Source organism: Balaenoptera physalus (assembly GCF_965194825.1).
Source record: "Balaenoptera physalus genome assembly, chromosome: 9".
In the NCBI taxonomy this organism is placed as follows: Eukaryota; Metazoa; Chordata; class Mammalia; order Artiodactyla; family Balaenopteridae; genus Balaenoptera; species Balaenoptera physalus.
Window position 1 is genome coordinate 19083759 of NC_138888.1, and position 17219 is coordinate 19100977.

At 39.8% G+C, this 17219-nt stretch overlaps 1 protein-coding gene across 2 annotated transcripts in view; it reads right to left on the reverse strand.

The window, feature by feature from the left end:
* The window catches only part of RAB32 (RAB32, member RAS oncogene family), a 37526-nt gene extending 20601 nt beyond the window's left edge, over window positions 1–16925 (reverse strand). Inside the window, exons 1-2 of one of the 2 annotated variants that reach the window (XM_082474973.1) lie at window positions 16303–16925; window positions 2465–2742 (exon numbers count right to left, since the gene is read on the reverse strand). In XM_082474973.1, the coding sequence (XP_082331099.1) occupies window positions 2465–2742; window positions 16303–16552 (528 nt within the window). In that variant the 5' untranslated portion in view covers window positions 16553–16925. The remainder of the gene's footprint in view (window positions 1–2464; window positions 2743–16302) is intronic. The other variant, XM_082474974.1, reaches the window with a different exon arrangement.
* Between the last annotated feature and the right edge of the window lie 294 nt (window positions 16926–17219).

Sequence of the window (17219 nt, forward strand, 5' to 3'; positions counted from 1 at the left end):
CTTGCAAAGCTCATTGGTTCTGTGCTGTCATTGCTTCTAATCCTTTTCAGCAGACACACCTAGTAAATATGTGTGTATCCATACACATATTGGTATCTGCTTCTATGTTTATCTGTTTACACATATATGTATGTGTACATGTATGTGCATGTGTGTGTATATGCACACACATATACACATTAATACAGAATTTATATATGTGTGTGTGTATATATATACATATATATTGACTTTTCCAATTCCCATCCAATACCACAAGGTTCATTCTAGCCTTCTCCCTTATTTGTTATACCTTTCTCAGACAGTGAGAGCTCTGCAAGACCTCTGCTATTTATTCAGGTATCTTTTCTAGCACCAACACAAGCTTTTTTTAACTCCATTCCCAAGATAAGCATTAACTTTAATTAAAGTATTGATCGTTAAATGCCCAAATGTCCCTCAGTCCCCACCATCCCCATTATTCCAAATAATTATAATGTTCTCTTACTGTATTTAATTGTAATTGATTAGGAACAGAAAGTCCCATATTGTAGTGTAATTAGTCATACATTCTCATATTGGAAATCCATTATTTTCCATAAAGGTGAAAAGATGAAGTTCATGAATTCAAACTTGCCTTTTGGCTGTGTTTGTATCAGAATTCAGATCACTGGAATTCTAGCAGAAATCAGATTTGAAGTTAGCTGCTGGCCAGCTCAGAAGCATAGGTATTAGTGACACTTGGGCAGTACTTTAAGCCTTGACTAAAATTTTTAACAAAAATTTTATATTACTGTTACTCTCTTGAAATACTCCTGGTTTACCACTAAGGAAATTTTGCAGAAGGTGTTTCTAATATATTCGTAGGAAGGCACAGAACATATGAATGTTTTTCTTTTCACCTCTGCATGTAACCCTGTCCATAGATATCATGAAGCTGATGACTTATACAGTCTCAGGTGACAGGCCACATGATACTATTGTTTATGAATCTTCCTTCTAGACTCTGGGGAGAAATTTGGATTTATTACCTGAATGATTAATTCAAATAAAACCAGAAGAGGAAATTTTATCTGTAATATATTCATCTTCTCCACCAAATCTCATGCTCTAATAAACACTTACACATACCACTAATTTTTTTCTAACAAAGCTGGGAAGTAAAGCAAATCCCCACAGATGCAGAGAGCAGACAGAGGGCATGACTTCCAAAACAAGTGCCTCTATAAAAAGCCTTGCCTTCTGCAACCTCTTCCTTCCTGTTTGGCTAAGTGCTCATGCAGCAACTCTGGTCTTCATCTCTCTTCCACTACTACTTTTTATTTATGAAAATAAACTTTAAGATACTAGAATATATTTGTTTAAACAAATAGCCTTTAGCTTAGGAGTAAACACTTCTGTCTTCAGCAGACACTATTTTTTCCAATGACCCCACCATCACAATATTTTCAGAGCACTTTTTGTGTAGTCTCCCATAGCTTTGCTTTCATTATTCTGATCATCAGTGGCAGCAAATAATCTTCCACTTTTAGGATGGGTTTCTGGTAAAGCTAAAAGTAACTCGGTAATAAGTAAGTAGGTCATTTGGAGAAACAATGCATTTTTTTTTGATATATACAAGAAATTCACAGAAGGCATACTAAAAGCTGGAACTGTGTTAAGATTATATCAAATTCATGGTTTTGAGTCTGCCATCACAGAATTTTGCTAATAATTCATCATCCTCTCATGTCTGATTGTTATTGGACCTCTAAAGTGAAACTTCCAATGCACATAAACCCCCTCCAGCACAATATTTTGTGCTTGGTATTGTCACCTTTACTTTAGTGTATATTTAGACTGTTAAGATTTTCAACAGTCAACGTGTTTTTGTTTTTCTTCAAAAAACATTTTATCCAGCTTCCCATAATGGTTGAAAGAAAAAATTCTCACTCTACTATTCATGAAGAAGTATGTCACAAATGTTGATAATTTCCTCTTGTTCAAATTTTCCTACACATTTGATCTAAAACTCTTCAAACATCATCTGAATACATCTCCTCCCTGACCTTTTCAATGTCTGTTAGTCCTGCACATGACTTACATCTTCACTAGGGACAACTACGTCCCTTAGTTTTATTAAGCGTTCTATAAAAATCAAAAATAGTTGTGCTTGACAATATACCTCATACCCCACAAATTCCAGGTACATGAAAAGTACTTCATTTAAGGACTCAAACTCATAGAAAATGTCATTTGTTCTTTGCTCTAATAATAGTCATTTTTATTTTAATGTAAAATCTGCCCTTCTATTCACCTCTCCACTAGCCAATTCTGAAAGCATTCCTGCTGCTGAGTGAAAGAAGCTATAACATATCCATGCTAAGCCTCACCTTTTAGTAGGTTTCCAAAAACCACTCAGGTAAATCCATCTAAATACTTTAAAGTTACAGGTCAGATTTCGAATTAACAGCAGAGCAGATAACAAACGCACAGCAGACCTCACCTTTGCAGAGGTTTCAAACCATCCAGTGAAGCCATGTTCTTTGCAAAACTGGTCCATCTGGGGAGTATTCTGGCCACTGTCTTTTTTCTGGTCACATTTGTTAGCTAAGAGGACAGCAGGAATAGGGTTGCCGTTTGGAAGATGGACTTTACTATCCAGATCATTTTTCCATTTTAAAACGGCTTCAAACGTGGAACCTCTCGATATATCAAAGACAACGAAAGCACCAACAGCTTCTTTGTAATATACTCGGGTCATGTTGCCAAACCGTTCCTGTCCTAGAAATAAGTATAATAAGAGATTTAAAACTTATACTTTGGACAGAGGCGATATTTAGTTATAATCCTTCTGACCCTAAGAATAATGCTATAAACACATATCTGTCATTCCATAGCACCGTAAACTGGTAGGATTGAGGACATACACACAGAACCACGAACCACAAAGCAGAAGCGGCTGATCATGTGGTCCGAGTACACAGTTACCCAGTTTTATGTTCTGTGCATGTACCCCACATTCTCCATAAACACCGAGATGACAGTTCGTAAAGCTACAGAGTCCATCATTTCCCCCTCCACTCTTCTTGGTCTAAGAGAAGAGAGGTACTAAAAGAAAAAAGAAAGTTGGGAGTGGAGGGAAGAGACAAGAATAGAAGAAAATAAGACTTGCAGGAAGGAGATAAGTGTGGTGGGTAAAATGTGAGTCAAAAAGATTAGGACTGAACATGAGATAAAGGAACTCATGTTCTTAACTCCTTTTTCCTTCACATCTCCAGCCAAACCCGCTTTCGATTCAAAATGCAAGACTGCTCTCCTGTAAGAAGGCAGACATGCAAACCCACTATTTTATGGTTTTCCCCTTTAATTTAGAATAGAGGGTGGGGTGCCAAACTAGTAAACGTACAGAAATCCAGAAGTTATAAAGAGCTATTAAGCTCTAGTGGCTTTTGTTTTTGTTTTGTTCATAGAATCATCTATAAATCCCTTCAAATATTTCTTTTTACCAACCACGCTAAAGCATATTCAAGTCTGTATTCATATTAACTTTCTTGTTAAAGCAGAAGAAAACCAGAAATGTATGTGGCAAGGCATTTTTGAGGAGGACCTTGTGGCTTAGAATATCCATTTCCTTAGGTTTCAGAGCCAGGATTCGAAGCTCCCTGACAGTCTCAGCAGCAGAGGGTGTGCTTTCTAACATCACCATATGTGACAAATCAAAACAGTGCCAATTACACTGTTAAGCAAATGAAAAGTAAAGGCACAAACTGGGAGAAAAAAAAATACAGATCCTGTACCTGATTAAAAAAATTTGTTCTCAGAATATAAAGAGCTCTCAAAACTCCAAAGTAAGAAGATTAAAAAAATTTAATAAAGTAAGCAAAAGATTGGAACAGTTTACCAAAGAATTTATATGATGATAAATAAGCATAAGAAATGATGCTCAAAATTATTAACCATTGGGGAAATGCAAATTTAAACCACAATGAGCTGATCCTTTATACCCACAACAATGGCTATAATTAAAAAGTCTGACTATACCAAGTGTTGGTGAAGATGTGGAACAACTGGAGCTCTCATATACTGCTGGTAAGAATAATACTTTAAAATAGAACAACCATGTTGGGAAACAATTTGATACTTTCTTAAAAATGTAAACATATACCTACCATACAACAAACCCATTCCATTCCTAGGTATTTGCAAACAAAATGAAAACACACATCTATAAAAAGGCATGTTCATGAATGCTCATAGCAGCTTTATTTTTAATAGTCCCAAACTGGAAGCAACTCAAATGTCTATTTACATACTAATGAATAGACTATGGTATATCCATACAATGGAATACAACTTAACAATAGAAAGGAAAGGAACTATGGATACAAGTAACAACATGGATGAATCTCAAAATAATTATGCTGAGTCAAAAAAGCCAGACCAAGGAGAGAACAGGTAATACTATGAGTCCCTTTATATCAAATTCTAAAAAATCAGAAACTATAGTGATACAGTAAGAGAAAGCAGATCAATGATTGCCTTGGGCAAGGCAGGAGGATGGATTACAAAAGAGCTGGAGCAAATGGCTTTCAGGTGATGAAAATATTTGCAATCTTGATTATAGTAATGTTTCACAAGGGTATACTTATGTCAAAACTTATAAAATTGTACAGTGTATTGTATGTTAACTACACAACAATAAAGTTATAAAAAATAATACCTACCTCATATGGTCACTGGAAGGGTTAAATGTAAAATGCCTGCCTGGGATTTTTTTAGGGCTGAGTTTGGCAAACTATAGCTCATGGCCAAATCCAGCTAAATAAAATTCTAGAGAATAGCCATCCTCATCCGTTCATGTATTATATGCCTGTTTTTACTCTATAATGGCAGAGTTGAGTAGTTGCAACAGAGAGTAAGTGGCTCACAAAACCTAGAATAATTGCTATCAGGAAGTTTACAGAAAGAAGTGAATGATTTCTGTTCTAGGGGGTTAGGAACAGTCTATACCTTGAACTGGAAGTGGTATATAAAAATTCATGAAGGTATACACTTAAGGTCTCTGCATGTAGGTTATACTTCAAGTTCAAAGAGTGTAAAAAGCCAGGTCACAGTAAACACTGAATAACTATTAGCTAAGCATTATCATTAAGTGCTCAATAAATGTATTGCACGATGAAAGCCTGAGTATCCTTTTGTAAATGGTGCCAATTACACATGGCAAAGACTTAAACTATTAGCTAGTTATGTGTTGTACCTTGTAGTGGTGAAAACAGCTTGCAGAGGAAAATGAACTTGAGGAAAGCACAACTGTATTAGAGAATCAAATAGCAAGCACCCAACAGTCAAGTTACCCCAGGAAATAACTTTCTCTGCCTAAATCAGCTAATTGTCTTTAGAGATCTTTAGGGGTCATCAAAGTTCCACCCAGCTCTCACTTCTGATGTTTTAGGTTTCTGTATTATAAATTTAATCCTAAAATGATTTTCTAAAGATTCTGCAATCACCAAATCTAGACAGCAATGGGGATCAAATGTAAATGACCCAGCATCACAAGGCCAAGTCCATGCATTTAGCTTATTCTCCAAAAGAATAATAAAATATATTTCCTATTCTACTGAGTTCATAATCTCTTTTTTGAAATTCAAAAGTAATCCATTAATGCTTCAGAGATATTCTCAAACTGGTAAAAAAAAGTAAAAAACAAAAGTTTCTAAAACATATGAAGTTTAATTAGGGAGTGGAGAAGATAAGACGAATTCATTTAAAATAATCATCTCAACATAAAATTAAAGGTTTTTCTCCAAAAACCTAACAAGCTGAAACCTAGATTTAACTATGCTGTTTTAAAGGTTTAAATGCACCGATTTGCTAAGCTCTTTCAGTTGTTAAACTGGGAAGTAAAGTAAACTTTGCTACTAGAGTATGAGTTGCATCCTGTATCTTTGGGTAATTTTAGCTATTCCTTTATTATTGTCTAAAACAAAGGATTCCAGTGGAAAACAAAACCAATGTTCATGGATATTCCATCCTCCTCCACTTCTAAACACAGGGAGGAGCACAGCGTTCTGCCCCCACTAAATCAGTCGTGTCCGTGGACCAGTCCTGGCCGATGAAATGTGAACGCAAGCGTTGCTTCCCAGCAGAATCACTTGTCCTGCAGCAATAAGGCGGGACCCCAATTTGGAGATGATAGTATCAGATGGTAGGGCCTCTGTTAGCCTGGGTCTTCAAGTGGCTCCAGTGAAAAATCATCCTCACGTTCCTCACCATCCCTCCCACCTCTGTTCCCCACTGTGGACAAGTAAAAAGCACAAGAAATAATCATCTTAATGTTGTTGACCCCCCAACATAACCTAGTCTATCTTGGCTGGTACAACTCCCAAATATCTTTTTATCTCTTCTATCTAGATCTGATCTCAACTAAAAAATATGTATTAGGTTCCTCCTATATACCAGGCACTGTGCTAGACACTGATGAAAATAACGAAACAGTGAATATGATCTTAAGGATCTCACAGTCTATTTGAGGAAAGAGACAAAATGATACCATGATGTGTCAGGTATAATCAGGGATACAAAGAGCATATTATGGTATCAAACAAGGGGATGTTTGTTATTCATTGAGGTGAGCTAATCTTACGAGTCTTTTTGAAAGATACATTATCAAGAAATGCCATTCAAATGCTAACTCATCATGAAAATATAGTATCTTCATAAACTTTATTTCCATGCTGTGACTTTCAGGTTGCACGCCCATGGGGGTGGCCAGCCAAGTCAAAGCCATGTTAACTGCTCGAGGCAGTTTCCCAGTAGCTCTGAGTCATCCCCAGGAGAAACACAAATTTTCCTACTTCCCCTTTCACAGCACATCAGAAGTCAGCCCTTCCTAGGTTCAAAGAAGGGCTAAGGATCAAACAAATGGGAAAGACTTTCACATCCAAACTAGAATTGCATTAGAATTCCACAGACTCTTAGATTTTTTTTGTTTTTTAATTTTAGAAAAGAAAATAAAAAATACTCTGAGGGGGCAGCCAATCAACCATTTTAAGTTTAGCCTAAGAACTCTTTATTATTCTAGGATTCTACTTTCCGCAAATACATATATAAAAGCAGGAGGTTTCTGCCATGCTGAATGCTCCTGGATTGTGTCCTGTGACGGGAGTGGACTGGGTAGAAGGGAAAGTCTAGAGTTATTAAATGTAAAGACAGCTGCACATGTTCTGTTTCATGCCGTGTGTGTATAGAGTTAAAGCGTGTAGCAGTATGGAAACTCAGCAGAACCTGGGAGACCTCCCTCTTACTAGGTCTGTAGAAGTAGTTCAGACAGGGTGGGGAGAATGCTAAGCAACACCACCTTCTGTGACCAGAGCTGTAAGCTTCTCTTACAGGAAGGGGAGGGACCACTTTATGCTTTCCTGACAAAACACTGTAACGGACAACATTGTAACTGGAAGGTGACACTCCAGATCATCTAGTCCAACCTCTCTTATTTTATAGATGAGAAAATAAAATCCCAGGGAGATGACATTACTCAAATTTCTTAGGTTGACTTGTCATCAAATGTACTGTCTGATCTGTCAGCCAAGTATTTTCTGCAGTATATATTGCTCCACATGGCCCTGTGTTTCCAAATAGATCCAAGGTACGATGAGCCTGGGAGTGACCTTCCTTCAGGACAGCACAGCCCTGCTACAAAAGTTACAGCCTTGCTCTATGTCCCCTCGTGCTTTACCACAGCAGCTAAGGAAGTGCCCCACTGCTGACTGCGTTAGTTATGCTGATTCTAGGGACAGGGTTTTTCATCCATATTGCTGTGGACACATTGCCTGAATATTCCAAATGGCTCTGAAATGCGTTATCCTTTAAAAAGATGTGTTACTTCCTTCTCTGGAAGAAGGAACCCTGATTATAGCTAGATATCTTGGCAATGAGAAAGGGAAAAAAAGAGCACAGTGTTAGTCATCTAGACTCGAAGACATTTAAAAATGCACGACTTTTACATACTGAAATGGATGACCTGTAAGGTACATATGCTGGCAAAAGGATTAAAATGCTTATCTAATATTTGGAGTATCCAACACTAATGGCTTTGAAAAGGAGTTGAGATAATTTAGTATATTTCCAGGAATACATATTCCAATCAAGGAAAAAAACCCCACAAAACAGTGTGCCTTATCTCTTTATAGCGCATGCAAATTTTGAAAAGGGAAGTATTTCCTCTCTGATTTGAAAAGGAAAGTACTGCATTTTGAACTGCTATCAGAAACACAGGCCAGAGATGTTTTCTCTTATGATTTTAATCACTGGTTTTATTTTTTAAACGTTTGTCTCAGTATTTTATGTTCATGCCCCCATTTGATAAACATTCTAAATGTCTCTTAATGTTATTTGAAACTCAAAATATAAATTACACAATGAAAAATAAATCTGAGCAATAGGACAATTAGTGCTTAGCTTTCCAAGTATAAATGCTTATCTTTTCCCACCAAGAATTATTGAGCTACATATTCTTGCTCAAGGTGATTGGGAGAAAATGTATAGTTTCTAGTCAGTGCGTATAAAGTCCTTTAAAAACAAATCCTTAAAATTCAGTGTGCAGTTCAGAGATGAAGCGCTTCTAACAAGCTTGTGTGGGTGGTGGGTAACAGATCAAGACCCAGTCAAAATTTAATTTAAGTCCAGTCATTGGTTCTAGAAGGATAATTATCTATCCACTAAAAATTTTTATAGCTTGATACAGGTAATAATGTGATGTCATAATGGGTCTTGGGTTTTATATGTAAGAGGTTACAATTTGTAGTCACATAGGTTTTTGTTGTTTTTAGGGCATCTAGTTAACGACTCATTATACTACTACTTTATAAAACCCTTATAAACGTGCCCCAGCATTACACTTAAATATTTAACATGCTAAAACTATAGGTATTGTTAGAAGAAAAAACACTTTCTTACATGAAAGAACTACCATAATACTGACCAATAAAACAATGTAACTAAAAACAGACCGTATTGCTAGTTGCCCATTTTCCCCCCACTGGCTTATGCAATTTTCCATAAAGCAAGTGGCTGTATTCTCCACAGATACAACAAGTCTAAAAGCTAATGCATCAAATTAGCACCATATGAGTTTGGATTTGATATGTACTGTATTTCATATTTTAATATTGTACCATGAAGAAGGTAAAAGGAGTCACATGATTTTACACAATACCATTCATTTGTCTGGTTTTCCTTTTTATCATGTGTAGATGAGAGGGAGATAATATAACATGACAATGAAACCTTTGGAATGAAAAATATCTGGATCCATGCCCTAACTCTGCAAGTTACAGGTGTACAGACCTTAGGAAAATCCCTTAATCTTCCTGAGTCTCAGTTTACTCAACTGTAAACTGAGAATCATTCTCATTTCTCCAGATTATCGTAAGTATAAATGAGAATAAAAGTAAATTGAATGACAGTGACTATTAAACAGCTTTTAATAAATGTTAACTCTTATTATGTAAGAGGGTCAAATACCAAAATTTCCTAACTCTGGGATTCTATGCTTACATTTGGAAATGTATTTCCACTTGGAAAAATAAGCTTTATAGGGGAAGAGGCAAAGCTGCCATTTAAATCATGTACAAAGCACCATTTTTGCTCATACCACCTTCTGTCAAGCAAAAGAGTAACAAAACTGAATAAAGAAAAATTTTTTAAATACCTAAACTAAAAGGAAAACAAACTCCTTTTGAGATGGTAGCAGTATCACTAAGTAGTCTTCAAAATTACCTATTCCCAAATACATGCCAGTTCAGAGTCTGGATTTTTCTTTTTGCTAATTTGAAATGAGCAGTCTTCTGTGGCATTTAGGTCACAGTGTAAGGTCTGTTTTTATTCAATTATTTACATCTTCTGTGGTGACTATAAAAATAACACCTGACTTTAATCAATTTAAAGGAAGGAAAAAAATCAAAATATCTTTTTGGTTTGTGTCCAAAGTCATAATAGTTTGACTGGACCACAAAGACAAAGAATATGGCCAGGGAATAGCTGAGTGGTGAAATGTCAGCTTTGGTCCAGGAAGAATGAACGGTTCTGCTCACCAGCCGTGGACTGCTCAACTACAGACTTAGTAGGTGAGAGACTTAACTTCTCTCTTGTTAAACCATGATGTTTGGGGATGTTTGACAGATGAAGCCAATTCTGCTTATAGCTGACGTTAAGGAATCTGCCTTTTAAGCACCTCAGATGAGTCTGACGGAGGAGGTCCCATATAATCACACTAAAAACCCCAATATATTTAGCTTAACTTCAAAGCAATCAAAAATCACTACGGAAGATGCCTGAGGAAAATATCTGGGTAGAAGTGAGTGAAAAGAATGGGGAAGAAGAGAATGTAAGATCATCTGTCAATTAGAAAGACCAACAGAGAGCCTTAAACTAAAGCCCTGTTATCCATTTATTTTTATGCGGTTTGTCTCTCAAAATAAGAGTGAAGAAATCACATGTTTCTAGCATCGATTGCAAAAAGTGCAAAAAGCTCTTTTGAAAATATAATTGAGTAGAATTCTAAAGCAACTTTTTCTTGATCTTTTGTCTCACCCTTCAGAAATCTCCCCACATATGTCAGCACTTTTTTCACCATCCAAGATCTCTACAACCATAATACAACTTAAACTTGTCAACTTAGCCCACTCTCTATTACTTAAGTGTTGATTAAATGTGAAATCCTCACTATTTTGAGGATACGCTATTCTTGGCCTCCAAATCAAAGGTCTTCAAAGTTTTCTTGTTTGGAAGAGTGCTTTCTCTCAATCTATTTTAATAAGTGCTTAGAAATATGCATTAATAGGTTTTTTATTTTCTATATTTTATGATGCTTTGACATCTTGGGGCCTTGTGGACCAGGGGAGGGACTGCCCCTTCTAGGGTTAGCTAGTTCTTAGAGAGAGCAAACAACTTGCTGAGAGCATGTCTTCGATATGCAAACCAACCAATCCTGAGTCCTTATCCTCTACCCGCTTTCTTCTTCCAGGCTCCTGCAGCCCAGGACATTATCCTCCTGCCCTGAATCACCCCATGGCCAGGTACTAGACAACTAGGGACCATCCCTATAGCCCAGAGCAAACTGCAATCCCTCAAACTATCCAATCCTAAGCTTGCTCAGCCTGCCTACACTGCCTTGTCCTTTCCTTCCTGCAAAAACCACGGTAAAGGCTCTAGCCCTCGCTTTGCTTTTTCCGAGCTCCTTCTGCCTCCTGAATGACCCTGGTGCTTCCCTACACGGTCCTGCATGGTATGGCATGGTCCCTCCTCTTGGGAACTATGAGTAACAAACTATTTCTTTCAATGGCAATTGTCTTCTGATGCGTTGGTCTCATCACACTTGAATAAAAACAAAATCTTGAGTACAATTTAAAAGGGAACAAGAATCATTAAAATTTATATATCAAAAGCTTAAGAAAGTTGGAAGGTCAGGATAACATATACATGACGGATCAAATTTCTCCTAAAATATATCTGAAAATAACATTGCAGCCCTGGAATAACGCATGGCATTCAGGCTCAATCCATGAGATCAGAGTAGACCAGACAAATATCTGTAATTGTTACCTTGCTTTTCCAGGGTGTGCTCTGCAACCATATACCAATAAAACAGCTTTGTTAACTTCAGAGAAGTCCACAGTTTGGAAACAGTCTTTCAAAATGTACAAAAAAAGTGATGCAGCCAATCAAAAAGTGTCTGCTTTGGAAGCGGTATGCTTCATAATTAAGTATAAGAACTGGAAATTCTGGATTGATGACATAAAGAGATGGTAATTATTTAAATATGAGTCATATGCTCTAAAATAGGAATGACCAGAACATTTGCAAATTTAGAGAAAAGTTAATGCTACTGTTTTGAATCCAGTGAACCAAAAATACACTGTGCTATTTGACAGAGACACGAGTCCTGTCTCTGTAAGGTGCCGTGGATTACCTGTGTTTTCTTGGTCAATTTACCAAACCTCCCTGTATTTACACCATGGGGTCTCTGAAAGCCTATAATCCAGTTCAAACAATAGAATGATTAGGCAAATGGCTGGGAGCCAAGTCAAATTTCAGTACTGCTTATCAGCACTTGGCTGTCTCTACCTCTAACCTGAGCACCTTTTAGCTTACTTGGACTAACTGAGGCAACTAAGAATGGTAACATATTCAAAAGGAGGAAAGGCAACAGGCATATCATTATCAGGGGAATTTTCATGTGCGATAACACAAATATGTTGCTAAGCTGAAACTCCTGCTGCCTGGGCAATTGTGAAAGCACAGTCCATACTGGGGCACCCAAAGGTGTGTCAGGACTCACGAACTGAGGAAGATTTGAAGATGTAAAATGGGACAGGCTTTGCTTGTAATTCAGCACAGAAATTGAGCCAGAATAAGGCTGAAGATGGCAAGATTGTACGGGTCAGATGTAACAAAGATTTTCTTTAACTCCTTTAAATGAGTTATTAAGCAATTGGCCCCCAATAAGCCCTAAGACAGTCACTGTAGTGGTAAGACAGAGACTACAAATAACAGAGACTAATTTCTCAAAGCACCGCTTCTTCATATTTAGAAAAAAAAAACTTGAATATTAATACTCCCTGACTGACAGATACTCTGAAGGTCAAGAAAGCATCAGAGATAATATTCCAGACTCTTGCTCGTAAAGAGTTGGAGGGTTATCAAAGAAGACAAGAAGAGATCACTAGATACAGTAATTGGCAATATGCAAGAGAGAACAAGAAAGACAGATCAACATTCTATTTTCAGATGTGAATCAAAAAACAAAAGTGAATCTAACTATGGCTTATAGAATTTATAACGTCTTCCAAGCATGCATTTTATGCTTTGGTAAACAGTATTTACATGAATTCAGAATACATTGTTCCTGATTTGTTCTTTGGCCCAAAGGTGTATTACTCAGATTTTTATAAAGAAATTTTGATCCTTAAAAGTGAAGGGTGGCAGAATAGCCCACCCCCCAAAATGCCACTTTGGCATAAGAATTATTTGAACTAAAGGCACTTGAAAAACAGCAAGTGCACGAAGGGTGCTCTAATCTCCCCTTTCTTCTTCCTTAAATGGGGAGATAAAACTCCCATGTGAAAGATGTCCTCCCTGTACCGGAAGGAAGGACACATTCTCATCACCAGAGATGGGGAGTCAAGCTGAGAGAATTCTATAGAAACAGATCTTGTTAAAATAACTTTTGTCTTCCTTTAGCCTCCCATAGAGTTTGGTTATTTTTCTACAATTGCCTCTCTTTGTTCAACCTAGTATAAAAGCATTTATACTAGGTTGAACTTTTTGGGGTCTTCCTTTCCTTATTAAGGCTCCTGTGTCACATAAAGCTTGTATTAAATAAATTTCTGCTATTAATCTGTCTTACATTAATTCTCAGGCCCAGCTGAAAGCTTTAGGAGGGCAGAGATAAAATTCTGCCTCCTCTACAAAAACAATGAATACATGAAGACTGAATTATATTATATTAGATCTAAATGGACAAACTTAAGAAAAAAAGAGAGATTTAGCCTAGACCAGCCATTCAACCTACCTGGAAAATTCTACAGTTGCTAATAGGCTTATAATAAATAGTGGGCCAAATACTAATTCATCTATAATACACGTTAAAAGGAAGATCAGATGCTGCATCCTAATTCAGTATGCATTAGGTAAACTCTCTTTAAAATCTTATCGAAGACTTCACTATTTTAGTATATTTCAGTATGTACTGAGCAGCAGTCTTAAAGCAGATATTAAGTAAAAGACAGCAATTGCCTAACACAAAAATTATATTAAATTGCATCTATATTTTAAAGCTACATTCATTTGATGTAATAAGGATTTGTAAGGCCCGTAACCAAGAGTCACTATGGTTCTCAATTTGAAGTGTTTAGCTTAAACTGACTGGTCACATTTACAGAAAACATGTGGATAACTCCTGCCTGTCACACTTGCCAAAGCTTTCAAGTATAATTTCTTTAGCACCTTTCCCATCTCTAAAGCAACAACAAAAAAGCTACATAGTAGTAACACCACACCTTAAGTTAGTCTTATCAAGTGGCCAGCTCCACCTACTATTTTGCCATCAAGGACTATTTCCCTCCTTTGAGAATTAAATATGATTCAACTTTGTTACTACATAAGGCAAATATGTTTAGCCATGGGGAACTTTTTGGAGTGACCTTCAATTTGCCTTCATTACACCATTACTACTTAATTCAAATGGTATGAGCTAGGATTCACTAGTAGCTCAAATATTCAAACCAAACCTAGTTAATGATGTAGCTCCCTAAACCTTAAGTTAAAGCCACAATATTTTTGCTCTTAGTTTCCTTATATATTAACACTGAAAGCCTTATTTAAAAGATGAGCCTAATAATTTGCAGTTATCGCATAAGTTTACCTCTAATCTTGATAATTGCTGGTGTGTACTTGCTGGATGGAATCCCTTTTGGAGATCTTAAAGGTCTGCTTTCCTTCCTGGAAAAGCTCAAGCTTTGGATTTAGGCAAAAGTGCAAGGATATTCCATCTAGGCCGCTATATACCAGAGTCTGGTAAAGACTATGTCCCCTTTCTGGCTAAATAGATCTCTTCAAGAAGGATGAAAAAAGAGGTGATACCCAGGAAGAAAACGCTTACTCATGCTTTTGCTTTCCCAAGTCTCCAAATATAAGCTTTTTTCCTTGAAGCTTAAAAACACAGCTGTATCATAAAAATCTTTTATTTACCTGCAGAAGGACCCAATCATAATTTAATCGCTAAATACCACATTATTTTACATGAAGAATAAGGCAAAGTCAACAATCCTCCTAGGCAGGGATTTAAAATCATCTTCATGGAAATTCACGGCTACACTGAAGATTCCTGCAGAATGACTATCACATGGTAAGGCAACCTTTAGAATCCATGACTTTGTCGAGAAGCAATACTATTATTCATAAGTGCTCTATGAAAAAGCAGGAAGTGTTTCGAAAGAAGCCTCTGGCTTCAAAAGATGACTTTTCAAACGAACTTTTGGTTTTCTGTAACCAACAAAAAGAACAACAAAAAGCTGAGCCCGAGGCTGATTATCCTCCTTTCTCTGAGGTGACATACATCAATTTATTCTCATATCTGAAGTAGAGAAGCCTGTTCTGAAATAAATGAGTATGTAAGTTATAATTCGTCAATACCTTCTCATATGTAATAAGCTGTTGATGACAAGAGCACTCCCCAGCAGACAGACCTGTGCCGCTGACTCTGCTACCAGGTGGGTGGCCACACCTACAGGCTTCTGTTATGCAACTGGAGGATGAAGGACGGTCTCTCCAACCCTGAACATGCTCCCATCCAAACGCTCTAATGCAGACTGACCTTAACATGGATGATGACTGAACAAGGTAACTCTTGGTACCACTTCCATATTTAAATTTTCCCAAAGCTAACGTCTTTTTCCATGTGCACATCCCACCCATGACACCAGCCAGAGTTCAAGTTTTCATACATTAGAGCAAGGAGAATAGGTACCCCTCAACCAGGGATATTATGCTCCCAAATGACAACTGAAAGCAAATGCCAGGGAAATAATATATTGCGGTTGCGGAGGCAGGAGTGGGGCTAGGTGCCGGTTTCAAGAGAAACTTTCCCAAATCTTCGCCTGGGTGGCCTGCCCCGGGAATGAGAGCACGGTCTATGAAGAATGGGGTTTCGCTCACAAGGAAGTGTCTCAGACCCAAGGTGGGCGATGAGAAACCTTCCGAGAAGGAACCTGCTTTCTAGTCTTGGTTGTGTCACTAACCAGGAGCGTCGCTTTGGGTAAGTCGTTCAACCACTCTTAACCTCAGTTCTCACCTGTGAAACGTTAAGGCGAATGAGAGGAGCCAGCCCCCGCCCTTCGCTCTTCCTTGCCAAGATTCAGAGTTAAAACTTCGGGGAAAAGCCCCCATGGCTTTCTCACCTCTGGTCAGGTGAGAGCGCGGGAGCACAGGGCCTCTCCTCCATCTCTTAAAAACAAGACAGCTCTCCACACACTGAGCTGAGGCATCTAACCAGGCTTATTCATTTATGCATTTATTTACCTTGTCCTGCTTTTAAATTCTCCGACTACTACTGCCTGTTCCACTGTCCTGATTCCCCTGGAGCCCACGCGACCACATCCCTTTCCATCTTTCTAAGTGGTTTAGTCCCTTTCTTCTAAACTGACACGGGCAGGCGAGTTCGGGCAGAGGACAGAGAAAGAAGAAAGGAGACCGAAAGCAGCCGAGCGGCCCCTGGCTCCCGACGGGGCGCCTCCTGCCCGCCGTGGGGTCCCCGCGCGTCCGCGGCTCGGGCCACCCGCTTACCCGCGATGTCCCACAGCTGCAGGCGCACCAGCGTCCTGCTGTCCCAGTTGAGGACCTTGAGAGCGAAGTCCACCCCGATGGTGGCCCGGTAGTGCTGGGAGAAGAGCTGGTGGACGTAGCGCTTGATGATGCTGGTCTTGCCCACGCCAAGTTCGCCGATGACCAGCACCTTGAAGAGGTGCTCGCGGGTCTCGGGCACGGTGGCGGCGGCCGCCCCCCGGCCCGGGTCCCCGGCTCCGCCGCCCGCCATGAGCGCCCCGGCCTCGCTCAGCCGGCCGGCCGCTCTCGGCAAGCTCGGGCTCCGCGCCGGGGCCCCCGCCCGGACGCACCCTCCCCGCGGCGCCCTGGGAGCCCCCGCCGGCCGTCGGAACTTCCCCGAGGCCGGCCGCCCTCCCCGCCGCGCTGCCGCAGCGCCTGACCGGTCACAGGACCCGGAACCCGCCGCCGCTCGCAGCCCGCGCGGGGCGGGGAAAGGGCCGAGGGCTGGCCTGGCTAGGGAGGCCGGGGTGAGGAGGCCGGGCTGAGGAGGCCTCTGCCCGCCGCCGTCTGCGCTCCCGGCGGGCCGGGCCAGAACGCGGGGCACTTCCTCTCCCCGGGCGTCCCCTCCTCGGGGCGGCGCTGAGCTCGGCCGCCCCCTGGTGGCCGCGGGGGAGCCGAGAACCCGGGGCCGACGGCGAGCCTTCCCAGAGCCGCTGTGAACCCAGGCGGTTCAAGGTCAGGCCTCCGAGGCCGGCGGTGAACGCCCCCGGGGCAGAGCACGGAGAGGCACGAGGTGGTTGTCCAGGGGGCCGACCCCAGCCTGGAAGGCGCGGGCCTGGGAATCAGCCTCCTTCCCTGCCCCCGCCCTGAGGGAGTTTAACACCTGGAGATCATTGTCGTTGATCTCCAGCGGCCCACTTTAGAAGTAAAAAGAGTGG